Below are 22,399 nucleotides of genomic sequence, written 5' to 3'. Positions count from 1 at the left end.
GGGTATGTTGTGGTGGGCGGGTCTTCTTGGGTATGCTGTGGTGGGTGGGTCTTCTTGGGTATGTTGTGGTGGGCAGGTCTTCTTGGGTATGCTGTGGTGGGTGGGTCTTCTTCGGTATGTCATGGTGGACAGGTCTTCTTGGGTATGTTGTGGTGGGCAGGTCTTCTTGGGTATGCTGTGGTGGATGGGTCTTCTTGGGTATGCTGTGGTGGATGGGTCTTCTTGAGAAATTATTTTAACCTTTGAAGCATGAAAAGTCAATCACAGCAGGATTTGTACTCAGAACATAAAGCAATGTAACTAAATACTCTTTGACATTTTCACTGGTGCTTTACTCATTCAGATAATCCAGCACATTAATAGACAAGAATATTGTGTTTGTTTTCTGTTATGTCTTCTTACCTGCATTTAGTGATATCATTCTGTGGTAGAAATATTTGTAGAAATGCACAGGATCGATGTTTAAAACATTGCCTTGTCCAGAAAGTATCATAAAAGCAGTTAAGGTGCATTGTATAGTCTGCTGCAAGGTCAAGCTCTGGAAGAGAGAAAAAATTACAAATATTAACCAACCAATTTTTGAAAAAACCAACATAACTAGCATGATTGACTGACAGACAGACAGACAGACAATGATCCAAGTAAGCAAATAAAACTGCTTGGGCTAGATTTATACAATATACATGTTAATAGAGAGATGCAAAGACTGAAAATATTCAGATTATGAACATTCATGTATAAATATGTAGGTATTTATATATTAACAGAACAGATTTATACACACCTCAGCTTTCTGCTTTGTTAATATATAAATATCAACATATTTATACACGAATGTTCATCGTCTGAACATTTTCAGTCCTTGTCTCTCTCTATTTACAGGTATATATGTATGTGTATTGCATAAATCTAGCGCAAGCAGTTTTATTTGTTTATTTGAATCATTATCTCCATATCTGCTCACCTGGGTTCCTCTTGCACTTGGTAAAGATTTTGGAGCATAAGTTCTACTAAATATTTTCTATACTGAGCATCTCTAGATCTCATCTGTTGACTATATATATATATATATTGGCGTTAGGAAGGGCATCCAGCTGTAGAAACTCTGCCAAATCAGATTGGAGCCTGGTGTAGCCACTTGGTTCACCAGTCCTCAGTCAAATCGTCCAACCCATGCTAGCATGGAAAGCGGACGTTAAACTACGATGATGATGATAGTGGAAGGTAGAGGTTGCTTATTATAATCAAAGATAATGTTAACTAACAGTTACTGCTATTAAAATTGATAGATTCCAAACACTCACAATATTGTTATATCCTCTATTTAACATTATCAACTGGTTATTGTTACTCAAGAGACTCAGTCACAAAGTGAGGTCATGCAGTTATCAGCCAGGCTAGTGTAAGGCTTTTTATACAAGGACATAGTGCATAATGCATGCTATGGGACCATACTGATGTTTGTCAGTCCAGCCATACAGACATTTTTTTTAAATATCATTTCTTGAGAGAGAGTGAGGGTGGGGGGTGTTGATGTGGACTTTTGAAGATTGATGCCTTTAACCTTTTTGATACTAACCTGCCTTAGACTACCCTTGGTTCTAAGATGAAAACTTCCTGTTTTAAAGTGATCTAAATTAAAACCTTCCATCAAAATTTTTTGTTAATTTACGTTCTAAAAACCAGCTTAATAACAAAGGTTTTTTTCCTAAATTCTTCATTATTTTCCAAACTGATTGAAATAAAAGCAGTTCATAATAATGAGTTTATTTTATTCAGTGCTCAGATGCACTGCAACTTGTCAGAAAAGTCAAAAGAGTGTACAGAAAGCAGACATGTCAGTCAAGTAAAAAAAGACAGTAGTGAAAAGTAGAAGTACGTACACAGTTGTTGTTGGCACTCCGTCGCTTATGACACAGAGGGTTCCAGTTGATCCGATCAATGGAACAGCCTGCTCGTGAAATTAACGTGCAAGTGGCTGAGCATTCCACAGACACATGTACCCTTAACGTAGTTCTCGGGGATATTCAGCGTCAAACAGTGTGACAAGGCTGATCCTTTGAATTCCAGGCACAACAGAAACAGGAAGTAAGAGAGAAAGTTGTGGTGGAAGAGTACAGCAGGGTTCGCCACCATCCCCTGCCGGAGCCTCGTGGAGCTTTAGGTGTTTTCGCTCAATAAACACTCACAACGCCCGGTCTGGGAATCGAAACCGCGAGTCCGCTGCCCTAACCACTAGGCCATTGCACCTCCACAGATTGAAATAAAGGCAGTACATAATAATGAGTTTATTATATTCAGTGCTCAGATGCACTGCAATTTGTCAGAAAAGTCAAAAGAGTGTACAGAAAGCAGACATGTGAGTCAAGTAAAATAGACAGCAGTGAAAGATAGAAGTACATACACAGGACACAGAATAAAAAAAACACATAAGATAGGAAAATGAACATTAAGAGAGACATAAAGAGGAAAGGGTGCATAGGCACATCAGGAATAGTGTTGGTGAAATTTAGGAAGCATGGAATTTTTGAAGGATGCAGTGCCCTGACAGTTAACAACTGATGTGGGTAGTTTATTCCATACTTTAAGAATTCTGTTTCCACGGGTGTACTCAGGGGATTTGTGCAGAAATTCTCACTTTAATATGACTAGGTTATTTCAGCCATTTTCAGGCAGGATGGAAATATTTGCCAATAAAATTCTCAGCCAATTACAGCTGCCTTAGTATCAAAAGGGTTAAATTGCTAACATCGGAACTTAAAAACTCACCTGGCTTGCAATCATATTTTTCAGTGTGCTGAAAAGGTCTTCAAAATAATCAATGTTCACAAAATGAGCAAATCTGGAAAAAAAAAATGAAAAAAAGAATAAAGCCAACAATTAACAAGTAAACACGGGTAAATCATCTACTAAATATTCAACACCCACATTTGTTTGATTTTATATTTGCTGACATATCTATTCATCATAACTTAACATCCACTTTTCCATGCTTGCACGGATCAAATGGAATTTGTCGAGGCAGTTTTTCTATGGCTGGGCACCCTTCCTGTTGCCAACACTCACCTGGTTCCAAGCAAGGTAATACATCCCCAATGGCCAGACATGGTTTTGCAGAATATCAGAAATGAATGACACTGCTTGTAAGGCAGTGACATTCATTTACAACCATTATGTGATGTCAAAACAAAGAGATACAAACACACACACACACACATATATATTTCGTTTTTGTATTTAGTTTGCAAGATTCTTTATGCGAATTCATGTGTTGAAGCATATTTTATTGTGTCTGAGGAGAGTCATTCTGTTTTAATGCCTCATTAATTAACATTCAACAGTTCGATTTTGTCTCATTTTTTTTTTCTAAAATTTTCATTGCTTCTTGCAACCTCTTCAATAGTTGTTGACTGTCTGTTATTGGAGCTGTGTTCTTTTTGTTTGTGCGTCAGTGTGCAAGTGTATACATGTATGTATGTATGCATGCATGTGTGTGTGTTTGTACCTCTCTCTCTCTCCTTGTGTGTGTACGTTTGAGTGTGTCTATGTGTTTGGATTTGCATGACTATATACCTGTGTCTGTTATGTATGGATGTGTCTCTATATGTGTCCTTGTGTGTGTAAATATTTCAGTGTAAATGCAAATATCTGTTACGTGGTAGCAAGGCATGCTAGAAAAGCAGTCAAATCTTTCCTTTTCTTGACTGCTTTTCTAGCATGCCCTGCTACCATGTAACAGATATTTGCATTTACACTGAAATATTTAGCAACTTTTTACTTTCCATTTATTTTTTCCACTTTATGGAAGTCAATATTTTCTCTGTTAACATCCACCTCAGCAAGGTCACGGATCAAGTGGAAAGACACCAACTACTGTTTCCTCTTGACAGGACAAAGAAATTTCCTGTTGTCTTTCAAATCCAGGCAGGGCCAAACAAGGTCCTACAAGTGGCGTTATATCAGGGTTGAAAGAATGACATGTACAATATTAAATATGCTAAGACAATCTGAAAACAATAGAAACTTTTAAACATTTACTGGTTTTTATGAAATTTTTGCGTTAACAGACTTGAGTTAACGGAAGTTAATTAGCCCGATAATGATTCTCAAAGTTAACTTAAAAGTTAAATTGTTAACGAAAATGTTAACTTCATTAATTAACGAATTAATGAACTTGCACCCAGCTCTGTATATATATATATATATATATATATACATATATAAGTCAGTAAATATGTTAACAGCATGTGGAGAAATAATAGGAAAATAAAAAATAATAATAATAAGGCAGAATGCTAAACTGAAAGCATATTTTAATATAGATGTGTATAAGGAGGATTAAAAAGGATTTCTAACTGGCTTTCATTGCATGGCGAATTTTCAAGAAGAGGGAAAATGAAAATAATGTTTTTTACAAAAAAATAAAAAATATAAAAAATATATAAAAAAATAAATATACCAATACATTATATTGTCTTTGAGCTTTTAAAGTTCAATGGTAATCCATGTAGATAATTGTTAGAAAGATTAGGATGCATGTAATTAAGATTGGTGTTGTGTTTACAAAAGGCCGAAAGTTTATGTGTTAAACAGGAAGTGTGATGTCAAAACAGGAAGTGTGGTGACAAAACAGGAAGTGTGGGTAAGAGAAGACAGTGTGTGTGTCTACATAACAGCCTACTATCAAATTTACCTGTGTATGTATAAACTGTGGCTATTGGGGTATCACTACCTTCTACATATATCTCCTATTTAGTACTGGGGATATTTCATTCATGAGGACACACTCCTGTATTTGTGTGAGTGTTGGGTCCTTTAGGTGCTTGGATAAAATGCAAAGGTCAAACCAACCCAGTGTGTTTCTATGTTGGTCTTTGGTACATTGGTAGAATATAGAGGACTGTTTTTGTCATTATATTGTTTCAAATGTTCATTTAGTCTCTCCACAATGTTTCTAGACATCTCACCAATGTATGTCATATTCTTGTCTTTACAAGCACCCTCTATGCATTTTATACTATAGACTACATAAGGTTAATTTTACATGTCATGCAGTTCTCATTGGTGCATGTGGTATTCTCAAAGGGGTACACCCTACATAATTGTAATTTGATGGAGCTCCCTGGCTTTTCAACGATCTTAATTTTGAGTTTGGCCTCCTTCAGAGCTTTCCTAAATCTTTGGGTTAGTTCTCTATGGGCTATGTGGCCTCTATAAACATCACTCCTTGATATCTGTCAGCCTTTTACTATGTATTCACCCTGTTTGCTTTGTCACAAACTCTCTGTATCCTATTCCAGTCTTTACTTCTTTTATGCATACACAGGTAGATTTGTTAGTAGGCTGTTATGTAGACGTATATATATATATATATAAAAGTAGGTAAATGGATATGTAAGTAAACAGATAGCTATGTAGACAGATAGGTACATAGGTAATATGAACAAACAAGCACACACACACATACACAAAAGACTGAAACACATGAGGAGACATATGGAGACACATCCATACATAACAAACGCATTTACATAGTCACACAAACCCATACACACACCAGTTGACAGATGTACATACACAAATATACACACATACAAACATGAACACACAAACACATGAATATGTAGAATACATACATATAAACACACACATAAATACATATATGAATACACACACATACATACATACATACATACATGTGTATATACATGCACACTGATGCATACACATGCGCACAAAAAAAAAACAAAGAGAATCCAGTTTCGATAACAGACAGAGTTAACAACTATTGAAGAGGTTGCAAGAAGCAATGGAAATTTTTTTAAAAAATAAATAAGTAAATAAGTGAAAATTGAACTGGTGAGTGTGTTAATTAATAAGGCATTAAAACAGAATGACTCTCCCCAGACACAATATATGTATATAAATACACACACACACAATGGTGTTTCAGTTTACATCTACCAAATCCACTCACAAGACATAGGTTGGCTGGAGCTATAGTACAAGGTAACTGCACACAATGTCACACAGTGGGACTGAACCCCAAACCATGCAGTTAAGAAGCAAACTTCTTAACCATATAACTATTATGTATTGTTAAACATTTGACTGAAAAATAATAATGAAAATAAGAATGAGATAATGGTATGATGCTACATGTATCATTATTTACTTAATCGTTGTGTTACTGCGAATGACTTTTAAATTAAGCAAAGGATCAATATACAAATCAAACTATAAACTCACTTGGTCAATCCTTCAAGAACAACTGTTACAAGGGCTGAGTCTGGAGATTTCTTCAAGATACGGACGTATGTTGCAAAAACATGCTGTATTATTCTGGTGTTCTGTAAGACAGAATAACAAAGACCATAATAGTCTATGTAAGAGACTATATACAATACGAAGACAGTATATACAAGCGACTGATAGAATACACATGTAGACAATACATGCTATATACAAATAATAGCCAGTGCATCTAACTAACAGATGATATATATACTCAATTGACAATATTTACAAATTATAGACAGCATAAGCAACCAATAGATAGTATATACAACAAAATAAATGGTATACATACCAAATGACAACTTATACAAGTAGATAGCATATACAACTAATACTATGTACAAAGCAAAGTATATACAATGCATAGTCTATATAAAGCAATATCAGGAAAACAGTAGATTGAGCAAGATTGTATTATAGGCAGTGAGTGTGTATAAATAGATTATATAACAATAAGAAGGCTTAAAATGAAAGTATACAGTTCACATTAGCACAAATTTTACCAGTGCAACAGAATAACCCAATTAGTACTACAGAGAATAGACACCAGATTTAAACCTCAATGTTTTTTGTTTAACCTCAGGTCAGCTCAGATTGAGTAAACCTATGAACAAATGAGTCTTGTTCTTAACCACATTCCATCAACTCTCGTTATCCTCGCCACCCACATCTTTCCTCTCCCTATATCAACCTACTTGTTGACACCTTCATGCTGATTTCCTCCATGTACATCACACATCACTGTTTTTATGTTAGTTTTTCCATGTTGGACAAAATTTCCTGAGGTATTATTCTATGGCCAGATGCCCTTCCTGGTGCCAATCTTTACTTATTATCAAGTAATTTCTTTTATTCCATTTGTCTTCTCACAATGAAATTGTGTCGGACATATTATGTGGGATATAAACAAGTCACCACTTCCAAGTAGCATCAATGCAAAGACACTTGAAGACAAATGTACACACATATATTTTGATTTAAGAAAAACAGTTCCAGTGGAATCTTACATATTCTAGTTTCTTTTTCTTGTCTTCTGAAGCTTTGGTTTCAAGAAGTTCATTTTGTAGACGTTCCATTTGTTTCTCTCTCTGAAACAGAAAATGTTTATACAACTTTAAATCATCGCTTTTATCAACACCTCCAAACGCATCAATACCATCATCTTACTATCAACAAGTTGATATTTTCAATACATTCAATAATTCTGCAATTGGTTTCCTTCCTTTAGTTGCTATGTTTATTATCTTATATTTTACTTGATGGGTCTTGTGGAAGGAATAGTACCTGTGACCTTTCCAACCCGCACTCTACCCCCATCTCAATGAGATTGATGCTGTCAACCCTTTTGATACCAAACCACCACCCAAAACTACCCATGGATCTATGATACAAACTTTCTATTTCAAAGTAACCTAAATTAACACTTTCCAAAGAAATTTCATATTAATTTATGTTCCAAACTCCAGTTTAATAATGATAAGGTTATTTTATTAAATTCTTTATTATTACCAAAATTAATAAAAAAAAAAAGGCAGTATATTTTAACAGGAATTCGGTGTTGAAAGTGAATAGGATACCAATTTTTGCTGTAAAATGGAGATAATGGATGATACCAATGATGACAAATTGTCAACAAGGATGATTTTTATTCACTGTAAAATAACAAAACTATTACCAATGAAAAGATAATGGCGCCAATGATAACAATTACCAAAAAGGATGTCTATTGCTACACAAAAAAAACTATGTCACCAAATCTTTTCCTGTTGTAACTACAAACATTTGTTGATTGAAGTAATGGACAATTATGTAGATTTAGAGAATAATTTTGATTGGAAGTGAAAGAGATGATAATGGAATAGAATAAGCTGGTAGAATAGAAATAACATTAATTTAACACATAGCTATAATACATTAGAACCTGAATGCCAAAGTTAGCTTTGTGTATGTGAATAAATTTGAATTATTGAAAACTGAATGTGTTGTTTTATTGATTCTTCGCAACTTGCAGACTTTTCTGGGAACAAGTTTTGTTAGTCTGTTAACAACTATTTTTTCACAGTTTAAATACCATTATGATAAAAAAAAAAAAAAAAGTAGATTCTTCTGGCTATTTTGCAGGAAAATGTTGAGCTTTCCTTGATCATGGCAATGGCAGCTTATTCACATTATTTTTAATTAATCATGCATTATTTTGTAGCTTTGAAATTTTGATGATGTGGTTGTATATTTTTAGAACAATATTGAAAGGTAGGTGTGATAGGCTGAATCCGGCTGGTTTTCACATAAACCAGGTAAAATACATTGGCCGGATATGGCCGGTTTAAATGCTAAAGAGATAAATGATGATGATGAGAGATATTCTTTTACATGTTTCAGCCATTTGACTGTGGCCATGTTGGAGCACTACCTTAAAGGGTTTCAATCAAAGAAATCAACCCCAGGACTTATTCTTTGTAAGCCTAGTACTTATTCTATCAATCTCTTTTGTCAAACCGCCACGTTACGGGGACATAAACACACCAGCATCAATTGCCAAGCAATAGTGGGGGGACAAATACAGACACACACACATAAATATATATATATATATATATATATACATACACACAACAGGCTTCTTTCAGTTTCTATCTACCAAATCCACTCACATGGCTTTGGTTGGCCCAAGGTTATAGTAGAAGACACTTTCCCAAGGTGCCGTGCAGTGGGACTGAACCTGGAACCATATGGGTTGGGAAGCAAGCTTCTTACCAGTCACACCTGCACCTATATATAGACATACATGTACACATATATCATCATTGTTTTAATATCTACTTTTTCATGCTGACAGAGCCAGATTTCCCTATGTCTGGATACCACTCCTGTCACCAAAACTCACCTGTTCTCAAGTAATGTAATATTACCCCATAGCCAGACAAGTATTCCTGGAAGATTGGAAACAAAAGACACCACTTGTATGATAATGACACTCGTCCACAGCTAACACACACATATCTCCAAAGATCAGAATTCAAAAGGTTCAGTGTTAGAATACATATGTAAAAGACATATTACCTTTTTTTCTCGCCGAGACATTTTCATTAATTTCTGTTTATGTTTTTCCTTTTCAGCCCTGCTTTTGGCTTGAGCAATGTCAATTTCCTTAATCTTCAGAGACAGCAAAGTGCTCAATACCTAGTGCAAAACAGAATATGATATTTTAATAATACAAGAACAGAATATTTCAGCGTTTGTAAAATAAGCAATGTTATAATTCTTCAAATATTTCTTTTTGAACTTTCCTTTATTTAGATATATATATATATATATATATACATGACAGGCTTTCTCAGAGTTTCCATCTACCAAATTCACTCAAAAGGCATTTGTCAGCCCAGGACTATAGTAAAAGACACTTCCCCATGGTGCTGCTCAGTAGGACTGAATGTGAAATCACAAGATTGCAGAGCAATCTTCTTAACTACAAAGATATGCCAACACCTATACAATAACTATTTCAAAATTTCTTCTTTCCATTTCTGAACCAAAAGTGTAGACTCAAAAATTGTTAGGAGCAGATAACATTCGACAATATCTTGCTACATAGTCTGACCATTAAGATCAAATATACTTTCATTCCGAGTGCAGTCTGAAAGAATATTCCTCATTTCTTCCCTGACAGCAGTCACCCTGACCTTGGTTTGTTTATGAGGCTGGTGTCACATTCCTTGAAACATCTGAACCATTTGTTGACAGTTCCTGAGCCTTCCACATCATTAATTTCTTCTGCTGCTGCACTTACACTGAGTCCTTTTTCTCCACATTTGACTAGACAACCTGTTGTGGAAGATAAGGCCTTGCTTGAAATGGCTGAACAATAGCCAAGCACAAACACTCGTACATTGTCAGCAGAACTTGGTCCTTAACAAAGCATCATTAGTTGGCACCTCCATAAGTTTGGCCTTGTGAGCAGGCATTGTTGAGAAGCTCCTCATGAAATGGCCAATAACCAGATATGAACGTTTGCAAACAACTGCTGGCAAATCGTCGAAATGCCAATTTTTGGTATCAAGTTGGGGATGAAAATTGGATCTATTTTCGTAAATTTTAATAAGAAAAATCAGTGGTTTTGTTCTGGTCAGAATTCAGAACTTGTCAAAGACAGGCATTTTGAATTGAAGGTTATGCTGTGAATGCTAACCTTTATGCTCAACAAGTGCAGCAAGTACATTATGATTTAAAAGCCCACTACCTGGCATTGGTCTACTGAAGACATGCATTCCAACAACAGGACAATGCCCCAGCACAAACTGCCAATGTGACCAAGTGTAAACTTGAAGAGCTGCAAATGCTGCCTCACCCTACCTTCAGTCCAGACCTTGCACAATCAAATTACCACCTTTTCCAAGCCAAGGCTCATTTCCTGCATGGATGGAGGTTCTACAATGTGGATGAGGTTGAAAACAGATGCAGAGAGTTTTTTACCTCTAGACCAGTAAAATGGCATAAGCGTAGAATTGAGCTTCTGGCACAACAATGGCAACAGACTAAGATGGGATATATTTTGATGAAGAACTCATTTCATATTTAATTTGTTTGAATTATTAATTAAAGCTTAAAATATAAAAAAAAACAACTTTTGACTTAACCTGATAAAGCCACATTGTGCCCTTGGTTCCCCTTCCAAATTCACTTTCAGTACAAATAACAGTATTCTCAAATTAGTTTCTTCCTTTGTCTCTCATTAAACCTTTCAATGCTTTCAGTTTCCAAACTTTGCAGATCCTTCTCCATCTGGGCACAGCCAAATCCACAGCCTTAGATGGCAACCTAGCTAATCCCATTCTCAAACATAGCAACTTAGAATAATCAAACAATGAAGAGTTCTAATCAAGTTCCTCTCTTCCTTCTCTTCACTAGAAATAAAGATAACCAGGACTATGATCACTGCCAAAAGGCAGAGTGTTCAGAATAATTTAAATTCCATCCAATTCCACTTACCTTAGGTTTCACAAGAGATATTTTCTTTTTAACAAGGTCTTCAATACCTTTTACAATCTGAAAATATAGATTATATAATATAGTCAGATTACTATAGGAAAAGAAAAATCGTGTTAATATAAAAAGGAAGTATTGTCACATTACTAAGGGATACAGAGAAAAATACTTTATATAGAAACAAAGACGGAGTTAACTAATAAAAGACCAAACAGTTTACTACTCTAAAGCAACCTTCTTTTTCACTTACACCCATTAATAATAATCATCACAAATTTTATATTTTGTGGCTGTTATGGGTTACAGAGTTCTGCTAGATTACATTTCACAAATATTTAAATACTTTTCAAAACACTATCATCAGATTCAAGGACAACAAAAAGGCATAGTGTAGAAGCCAACAGCCACTAGGTTCTCCATGTGGTAACCTATTTAAAACCCTTTTGTTACCAACCTGCCTGAGATTGTCCCTAGTTCTAGGATACAAACATCCTGTTTTAAATTAAAGTCATCCATCAAAATTTCATGCTAATTTAAGTTCCAAGCACCAGCTTGATTATGACAAAATTATTTTATCAAATTCTTAATTATTAAAAATAATTAAATGAAACAAAGGGAGTATATTTCAGCAGAAATAGGGTAATGAAATGGTTAAGTATTAAACAGTCAAACAAGCAATGATATTATATAAGCAAATTTTTACTCACTTCAAGAGAAGCAGCACCAAGTTTATCTATTTTGAAAACCTCTTTAACTGCCTCACATGCAGCATTTGAACTCTGGAATTGAATAACAATTAACAAAATTATCGACAAATGTAGCCTTTGCTCGAATATAACATAACTAAAGATGCACATCTTATTGATTTCATGCAAGCAAACAGACACAATGCTTTTAAAGTTAAGGTGATTGACATATTGAATACATGGTCAAGAGTTCACACTTCACTGTAACCAATAAGTTGTGAACTTAGGGACAAAGCATATAACTTATCTTGCTTGGCTGAAGAATTAAATTCTACTCAGATTACATAAATAACTGCTTAGTAAGAATATAGAGAGTATATAGCCATAAAACAAAATGCTCCAAAAAGAAAGAAAGAAAAAACGAACACAGTTAAGCTTACATGAAAAAAAAAACAAAAAACAGTGAAATATATCCAAATAGCCAAGGGCTTTACTTTTCCCACATCATTGATATCCTAATAGAATGATAAGGCAGTGAGTTAGCACAGTTGGCAGAGCACCAGAGAAACTGCTCTGTAATATTTGTTCTAATGCTCTGAGTTCAAATCTTGCTGCAGTCAATTTTACCTTTCACCCTTTTGGTGTTGAAAAATAAAGTACCAGTCTGGTACTGGAGCTATTTCTTCTCTCTCCTGTTCTTTCTCTTCTCATTTTCTGTTTCAGTAGAAGAAATCAGTTGTGTTCAGACTTGGACCGAGATGAGCTCTAGCAGAAGTAAAATACTCAAGTATGTCACAACACCATTCCTACAATGCTCTCAGGAGTCAAGCACCCTTAGAACCTCTAAGTTTGAAGAGGAAAACCAACTTGATGTAATGTTGCCTTTTTTAGTCTATGGAAAGAACTTGCCAACTATGAATCAAGACCATTACATGCCAACACTTGAAATAACAGCTAAATCACCTTCAAATCACATCTGTCTTAAAAAATGGACACATTATGTGATCTGAGACAGACTGTAGCAGAAAAATGTTGAGAAGGTCATAACTGGACTGCCTATTGATCATAAGTGTACTTGATCCTTCTATTCACATGTTAAGGTAAATTTTAACAAAGAATAAGTATTTGCTTGATTCAGTAATGAAGACTGTGTCAAGATATATATTTTCTCTCATTCTTACACACACACACACACACATATATACACACATGTACATATACAAAGAAAAATTAAAAATAAAGAAAAATCATACCACTTTGTTGAACAGATTCATGCAAGGGACAACAAATGAGATGAGTTCACTGCGGAAATTGAAGTGATAACAGCTAACAAGTAGCTTGCATAGGCATTGAGTAGCAACTTCTTTCATAATCTGTTGTATAAAAAAAAAAAACAGAAACCTTAGATCCAACTTGAACTTAATTAGAACAACCTCATGAGTCTATCTTTAGCTACACTTCCATAAGTGTGTATCAAACAAGACAAACTGTAAAAATACTGAAGAAATAAAAAAGAGATTTCATTTAAAATGATGGCCAGATTAAAAGAGGAAGTGTACTGCTCATGGCATGTTACATGCCTCCAAGACTTGTTGCAGATAATGGAATGAAACCAAATTCATAGGTTGATGCAGTACACTGAGATATCAAATTATCTTCAGAGGAGCACCTGGTCCAATAACTTGCTTAGTGCATGCTGATTAAAGATCAAATGTTTGTGCTACACCAGGTGATGGATTAAGCCTACTATTGGAGAATAGTCTGATAGGCTTCCACACAGTTTCCATCTATCCAAATTCACTTAAAAAACTTGAATCTCTTTGATGCAATGTTAGAAAATGCTCTTCTAAGATACCACATGGCGGGGTCAAACCTGGAACTATGTGATTGCAATGCAAACATCTTCACCATGCAGCCACTACTGCACCTAGCTGGAAAGCAAAATGCTTCTTCACTTATTACAATATGAAGATTCAATACTACAGTCATTCCATATAAGGAATAATACATAAGAAAAAGAATTACAAACGAATTTTTCTTACCTTTTTATCATTTAGTTTAGTTTGTGATAAGGTAGCGTCAACTTTGGGTTCTGAAATTAAAATGAATTGTGCAAATATTTAATCCAAATTATTCATTATTAACAATTTTGCAATTATATGAAAATCCAGTGGGAAAAAAGAGAAAAGAAAACTGAAAAAAATTACTTTTTGAAATTCTAGTTAATATGAATAGCAGAAAAATCTACAAAGCGCATGACATTCTGAGATGTAATGAACAGGTATGAGGGTAAAAAAAAAGAATACTTACGAGAAACAACTGACCAAAGATATTCAAGGTAATGCTTGTAAGATTTCAGCAATGATTCTTCAAAACTGTGTAAAACTTTAAATTCTTTTGACATCTAAAATGAATAACTTTGAAGTTAGTCGTAGGTGTAGAAAACTAAATTAACAAATATCATGGCTAAGGAAGAGCAGTCAATTTTGGAACTGTTCATATGAATTGTAGGAATAAATACATTTCCAACTGGTAGTGTTTTCAACCAAGTCTTAGTTCGTTTCCTCTGTGTGTGTGTGTGTGTGTGTACGTACACATGTGCATGCATATGTACACATGCATTTGTGTTTGCATCTACGGGTCTTCACAGTGACATCGCTTCAGCAGTGACGTTTATGTCTCCTATACACAAAATGTCCAGCAACAGTTCAGTGTGTGAAGACATGGAATAAAAGTACCTTACATGTAAAACATGTAAGGGTGACATCAATAATTCAGACCCAACTCACAGCAGCATAAGAAAAAGGGAGACACAAAAATGAAACGATAAGAGCCTACAAAGAAAATGGGTACTACACATTAGTAATTGCCTAGCTTAAATTTTTTCAAAAAATCAGTTAAATTATAAACGAGTCAAAGGTCAACTTGTGTCTCACTTCCTAACTATGTAGTTTTAGGTTCAGTCTCACTGCATAGCACTTTGGGCAAGTGTCTTCTACTATAGCTCCTGGTTGATCACTACCTTGTGAATAGATTTAGTTGACAGAAACTGAAGCATATTGTATATAAGTAAGTTTATATTTTCTTCACTGCTGCTGGTTTACAAACATGGCTTCATGACAGTGTCATTAGCTTGCAGTCCACCATGAAAGCAGGCTTCTTGACATGTTCGAGCAATTTTTGTCAACAAAGGGCTCATTCATGCAGTGCCCTTAGTTTCCAGTTCTTTGCATAAAATTTGTCCAGGCTCTTAGTAGAAACTCTGCCTCGATGTACTCTCATCTGACCCATGCAAACATGGGAAAATGGACGTTTAAATGACAGGGATATAGTGGAATAAGAAAGTTGCAATTGATTACACTAATAAAATGACAAACAATTGACAGGACGTTTGAAATCCACAATAACTACCATTGAAGCTTAGCTCTGAATAAGTTTGTATCTTTAGCCATAATTATATATCATAAGATACAATTCAATTTAATTCAATGCATCTGGAGCTCCAGGGTTCTGAGGAATATGGAACCACCCCTTAGCCCCACTTCTTCCTAGGTCTACTCTAACCTGGAATTGTAGCACTTGTCAGGGTCCCAGCTATGAGTTAAATAGCATGTAACCACCTGAGCTAGGAAATGCTGAAATCATGAAATGCAGAATGATGAATATGAAGTATTTCAGAAGCTGAATTTATTGAGTAGTCAGTGTCACTAGATGCTGAGCAGATGAACAGATAACAAACTGTCAACAGCCAGGGTCAATAAAGGTCAGTTAGCAAACTACCACTATCATCTGTTCCTGTGGTGTGCGCAGATGAGATATTTCAGCTCGCAAAAGGCCAATATAACTTATTGGTTCAGGCATGTTGCCTGATCGGATGATGATGATGATGATGAGTCCCGTATAACTAACCAATAAATGCAGATATTCCTATAGGTCGACGGTCCACTCTGATTTACCTCACTCGACATAGAACATTAAAGAATCGTCAATGACGAGTGATAATAAAATATTAATGTTATATTTACAAAAATATATAGAGTATACTTAAAGAACATTTACCTTTTGTTGCTGTTCTTTTTCAGTCAACTTCCGTATCTTATAGCCAGGAATGATATCTTTGAATATCTCCATGAGAGTAATCATACCAAGTTTGCTGATGGCAACATCTACGTCAGAGGAGGTGGGGTTTTGTAACATAAGGAGTAATTCTCGCAGCCGGGATATCTGAAATGTATATAAACCGATAACTGAAACTAAGTCCCAGTTAACTTGAATTTTACAAGATTATAACAATTCTGTAGAACTAGCTGAGTTTTCTCCCATGGTTTTATGTCGAAGAAACCTGTCTAAATAAGTTTAGTGTGGTGTGTGTTTAATTTACATCCATACAATCACTCCAAATCAAAAGAAGTTGTAGTAGCAGCAGTCTGTACAAGAATCAATTCTTAAGGAAAAACACACAAAAAAACAAGTTCTGCACTGGGTCCTTCAGTGCGGACTGATGACCCAACGTAAGATTTAAAAAACTGATTTTATTAAATAAAGATACAAGCAAAAACATGCTTGCCGTGATTTAGAGGTAACTCTAACACCTATCAGTGATATTAATAATGATCACTTAACAATATTTACCAACAATTTTAATGATAATTTAATGAACTTATCTGAATGTCAGAACCTATAAATTGTTAAATGTGTTTACATAAACATGAAATGTTACTTATTCCATGGAAAAACTGAGAATTGTTGGTTTTAACAATATCTAACTAAATATGTACCAGCCAGGCCAAAAGGGTTAAGCTTATGGTACCAGGTAACTGTAACAAATGCATAGGAAGAAAGTAGGTTAGATATCAGAATATTAAAATTCAGAGATGAACTGCTGCAGAATTAAGTTGCATGGAGAGATGGTGTATGATAGTCACTGACCAATATTTTGGTTTGAGTTCTTTTTTCTCTCCTTATAAGTACTTTCTGGTTAACTTTTTAATGCTTCTTGTATCCTATATATTAACACTAACTTAAATATTGTCTAATTTATGTCAACAATGAAAAACGAAGATTGTAAAAATGCAGTAATGATAAATGTATTGTGTCAGAAGGGAGCATTAGTTATGGTGAATTTGAGAAATCTGATTTTAAGATTGTGATAGACAAGATTTATCTTGCAAGGGAATGTCAGCCAAATATAGTGGAACATAAGAAACCAATACATGACTGAAATCATTGAACTATCAAAATGCAACGTATGTGCAGTGTAATTTCTTAAAAGTGGTTTGACAATAGGTATATAAGGTGAGTATAGCAAGCAAAAGTGTTATGCAACTAGAAAGAAATAAAAATGAGAATTACATGTTCATTAGGATTTTCAATAATGGAAAGAGCAAACAGGGCCATCTTTTGTTTGGCTTTTGCCAAATGTTCTTCTTTTATTAGCATCTGTTCAGCAACACTAAGATTTGTAAAATCATCATCTTGGGCGTTAAATGCAAATTCTTCATCATCTACTTCTCCATTCTGACTCTCAGAATCTGATTCATCTTCCTCCTCTTTAGAATAGAAATAAAATAGAAAATATCATATCAATTCCAAATGCATTGAGACAAGTTCTTCAATGAGGAAAAAGCAAATCTTGAAGTAACAAACAAGAAACATAAAATTAACCTGAGAGACCAATTTAAATACAAATCAAAATCAACCATCACCAGAATTTAAATAATTACATCTAAAAATATTCTTCACCAGACTTTTAAATCTTTAGTGCCACTTATTTGCAGTTTTTATATCAACATCCAACAATCTAATGCCGCTTGAACATTATGAAACTAAGATGTTTAAATCCTGGCTGCAAATCTTGTGGTACAGAATGCAACCAAAAATGCTGGGTATATAAAAATATCATGTGCCACATCATTTTGTCATACCTACTGTATTTGCCAGCATACAGGTCAAATTTTTCAGACCAAAATTTACAGCCTCCAAAAAAGGTAAGTTGACATATACAGCAATACAATTTTAGAGGACTGAAAATTTCATGTAAAAAGCAGCAGGATTTGGAAAGATAGTGACAATGTTTGAATGTTTAACACTATTTGTCACATTGATTTGTATGCCTGTTTTAAGGTCATGTGAAACCAACAATGCCAAATGGATTTTCTGTTAAGAAAATTATATACAACCACAGGTTTTCATATTTATGTGGATGATTCATATCCTAAGCTGAAAGGAAGTCAATTACAATCAAACTAATAAATTACACTAATTTTATAATGAAATTATGCTCTTTGTCTTGACTATGCAATTCAATGTTTTATAATGCCTACCATTCAGCTCAATTTGGTTAGCAATACTGTTTGCTTGTTAATGAGGCTACGTTGTTAATAAAGCCGGCTTAAATAAAGCAACTTAGCATAAAATCAATAGAGAGAACTGAATTTGAGAAATCTGATTTTAAGATTGCGATAGTCGGGACTTATCTTGCATGGGAATGTCAGCCAAATATAGTGGAACATAACAAACCCAATTAGAAAAGTGGATTAAATTTGTAAACAAACCAGATTTTGGAATGATTTCACGAGTCTGTGGAATTATTTTATTCTTCATTTTGACTGGCAAAAGACGTTTATAAACTTTCTCATCGCCAGCAAAACTATTTCGGGGAGCTTTCTCATATGAACTTTCATCTCCCTCTTGCCATTTTCGTTTCTTTGCTTTCTTATTAATATCTCTGTATAAAAGAAAATTATAGTATGTATTAATCATAGTTATATAAAAGATTAATTACCTGAATGTTGTAGTATATGTGACTCTAACAATTGTAGACTTTATATATCATATTTTATGCATCCAACAACCATTACTGCATCACATTTCTTACAAATAGATTATTTCATATAAACTGTTATTCGTAAGAAGTACATCCTTTACACAAATCTTACCTATTATAGCAAGCCAATACCAAAATGTCAATCTCCAACACAAATAATGTTACCTAAGTGAACATACTTTACCTTACAATAAACCATTTAAGAAGCTATCAGTTACTGGCAACTTGCAACACCAAAAGCAATATTTTGGTCTAGTCTGCCTTTTTATTTATTACCCTGATGTGTTTGTTTTTAATACATAACTGTAGTTTATATACTCTTGGTTAATGTACTGAACTGCTGAGAATGTGATCATAAGTTCAAACTTAGAAAGATCATTGTGCTGTACACCTGGCCATAATGACTTCTAAATGTGACACAAGACCATAAAATGTTAGGGAAGGGCATATCATTTTAACTGACACCAATACTTGATCGGTACTTATTTTATCACACAAGAAGGATGTATGTTAAAATCAACCTCGAAGGAATTGAACTCAGAATGTAAAGTACTGTAGCCTAATACTGCAAATCTGTCCTGGGTAGAACCTACCGCCATAGGCAAGGCATACAATAACTCATTCTATTAAAGGCACAAGGCCAGAAATTTGGGGGTAGGAGGTTATTTGATTACATCACTCCAGTGCTCCACTACTACATATTTCAAAGACCTTGAAAGACAAAGTGATATCATCACCAATGCTTTTTATGTGGTACCATCACCAGTGTTTATTACAGGGTACCAGCACCCACATCAATGCGTTTTATGTGGCACCTCAATTGTGAAAAGCTGATTCCACCTTTCATAACAAAGAAAAATAAAATGTATTCTACACAAGCATACATAAAAAGAAAAAGGTATATACTGTGTAATATTTATACTGACTTTTCATTTTTAAGGAATGAAATGTTTGACAAGTTGTCTTGGTAATATTGAAGATCTTCAGCATCAAGAGTATCTTCAACATCAAGAGCATCTTCACACTCCACTTCACTTTCAAGCTGTGAATCAACTTCTGGAACCTGTTGTTTAGCTTGTTTACGTAGTTGCTTAGTTTTCTCTTTCATTTTAGCTTTCTTTTTCAACTTTGCTTGGTTTTTATTTGCAATTTTTACATTACTTGTTTTCCCTTTTCCCTTCTTTCTCATTGTTTTCTTCGACTGAAAAATTAGTTAGAAAATGTTGATTAGAAAAATACTTTTTTCAGTTACTATAATGTATGAAAGATCATTTGAAAAATTAATTTCTGAATGTTAAGATATAAAAATCTGAATATAGACATTGTTTTGCATTTTTGAATAGTTTACATTATTCTACCAAAATGGAAATCTGTTAGAACTAATAAAAAAACAAGAACATACTTTACAAGAGAGTTATGCTTTACCTGCTAGTCTTGCAGGTGAACTTCCAACAGATATTTGCCATGGATAAAGTACACTAGCAAAACTCTCTTCATGATACTGATTTTTGCAACAATAATTTGCTTGTGACATGTCACAGGAAGGGACCACTTTATGCACAAGTCACCTCCAACCTTAGACATATATGAATATGAATGTATATCCATCTGATTCTTTTACATTTGATTTGATATCTGAGATGTTCAGGCATTCACACCTTGACAACAAGTAAAATGTAGGGGAATTCATACTTTGCCCATCACAATAAGTTATAAAGGCATATCTGTTCTAATCAGAAGTCAATATAAACATTAACCCTTGTTAAATGATATAATAATTCAGTTTTAGCCCTTTAATATTCAGATTACTGTCGAATGTTATTTATTCACAATAGTTCGAATTAATCATGCATTGTCTCATAGCTTTGAGATTTCAATGATGTGCTCTTACATTTTTGGAATGACATTGTACAGTAGGTGAGAGAGACCAGATCTAAACAGTTTGAACACAAAACAGGAAGAATATTTGGGCTGGATATGGCTGATTTAAATGCTACATTCTCTGTTGCTATGCATTTCAGAGTTGGTTGGTCATTGCCATTTTGGTTAATTATACATATAAAATATAACTAATATTTACTAGCTGTTTTCTGATTATACTGTATAGTCAAAGCACTAATCTTGAACTGTCTAAAAAGCCACATCAAATTAAGAAATTAATAAACCTCTGTAAATCAACATTTTTATTAAAATGTATAAGAAACTTGTATATCCCACTGTCCTGAGTCTGAAGAGACACAAAGGTTATTATAGCTTTACTTTTGTGACATTAAATTAATATATAAAACTCTCCCCATGATAAAGGAATACTTGTCTATTGCAAGCATCATTCCCAGACCATTGTAGTCCCCTGACAGTGACCACTAAACCAAAAAGTGCAAACTGAATGAATGCCTTTGACAGCTAAATGAACTAAGGAAATAGTAACCATATCTCCTTTAAATTATACTGCTACCATCTTAAAACATAAGAAAACAATATATAATATACTATGTCAAAATAAAAAATGTAATTCTTAATCAGGGCTAACTTAAGATTGAAGAATTTATCCAGACATTCAGAAAAGGGAAAGAAAGACTATCATCATAGTAGTATAAAGTTGTCAAAAATTTAATTTTTTTAACCATAAATGAAGTAATATAAATAAAATGGAATGGGAATTGAATGAGAGAAATTTTCCAGTACAATTCCTAATGAGTCAAAGGATTAAACAAAGAAAAAGTATTTGGCTGAATTTAAAGAACATATCGAGCCAGATAGTAGAGAGAAGCCTGGCATATTTCTGAGAAATAGGAAATGTATAAGTTTAAAAAATAAAAAGGAAAGAAAAACACAACTGTTATGTGAAATACTGAAACAAAAGTCAAGTATTGTTAACTTCTATTTTAAGAGATTTTAAAATGTAATGAGTTGATTTTAAGGCATACCTATACAAGTATGCACCCCCCACCAACTCTGTTTCCTCATAATGTCCCGAAAAATGGATATTTTTTAATGCAATTGTATTTTTACCAACATATTAGAGATTCTGATTACATAGGAATTAGTTGTGAAAAAATTTTCTGAGGGTGGGGAGGAAAGTTTCTGAAAATTCACAAAAGTCGGTTTTGTTTCCTCATAACTTTCAGAAAAATATTTTTTTTAATGAAATTTTCAACACAAATATTTTTCAGACAGTGTTGATTACGATTATATCAGAATTTAATATGAAAAAAAACACAAACTAAAACAAACTGGTGGGCTTGCACACATCACATTTTTATTTCAAACTAGCAGAAATACCCGGCTTTGCCCGGGTTAAAGAGAATAATGAAATCTAAAAACGCTGTCTAGACTATGCAACCCTCAACTGTTAGTAGCTACGATACCATATTTCTACATTAATAACTCTCCAATCCATGCCAGCATGGAACATAGACATTAAGTGGAATGCCAGTCTCTCATCTAGGAGGGCCTTGAAATCAATGTTACCAACTGGGGACTATGTGTGTCGCAGTGATAATAAAAAGACCCAAAGGAGGTCTGCAACGAAATAATTTTACTCAACACTTTGCAAGTGAATCAGTGGAGGCAAAGATGCGTCTCATTTACTTGCCAATTTATGCAC

At 34.2% G+C, this 22,399-nt stretch overlaps 1 protein-coding gene across 1 annotated transcript in view; it reads right to left on the bottom strand.

Moving 5' to 3' along the window:
- The window catches only part of LOC106869614 (nucleolar complex protein 3 homolog), a 35,462-nt gene that overhangs the window by 10,541 nt on the left and 2,522 nt on the right, over window positions 1-22,399 (bottom strand). Inside the window, exons 2-15 of the mRNA XM_014915422.2 lie at window positions 19,719-19,993; window positions 18,521-18,693; window positions 17,319-17,515; window positions 16,026-16,190; window positions 14,277-14,370; window positions 14,009-14,058; window positions 13,220-13,339; window positions 11,988-12,059; window positions 11,284-11,340; window positions 9,358-9,477; window positions 7,305-7,385; window positions 6,250-6,350; window positions 2,770-2,842; window positions 403-538 (exon numbers count right to left, since the gene is read on the bottom strand). Coding sequence (XP_014770908.2) covers window positions 403-538; window positions 2,770-2,842; window positions 6,250-6,350; window positions 7,305-7,385; window positions 9,358-9,477; window positions 11,284-11,340; window positions 11,988-12,059; window positions 13,220-13,339; window positions 14,009-14,058; window positions 14,277-14,370; window positions 16,026-16,190; window positions 17,319-17,515; window positions 18,521-18,693; window positions 19,719-19,993 — 1,714 coding nt within the window. The remainder of the gene's footprint in view (window positions 1-402; window positions 539-2,769; window positions 2,843-6,249; window positions 6,351-7,304; window positions 7,386-9,357; window positions 9,478-11,283; window positions 11,341-11,987; window positions 12,060-13,219; window positions 13,340-14,008; window positions 14,059-14,276; window positions 14,371-16,025; window positions 16,191-17,318; window positions 17,516-18,520; window positions 18,694-19,718; window positions 19,994-22,399) is intronic.

This window comes from Octopus bimaculoides, chromosome 18 (assembly GCF_001194135.2).
Source record: "Octopus bimaculoides isolate UCB-OBI-ISO-001 chromosome 18, ASM119413v2, whole genome shotgun sequence".
In the NCBI taxonomy this organism is placed as follows: domain Eukaryota; kingdom Metazoa; phylum Mollusca; class Cephalopoda; order Octopoda; family Octopodidae; genus Octopus; species Octopus bimaculoides.
This window is presented reverse-complemented; position numbering and strand designations above follow the sequence as displayed.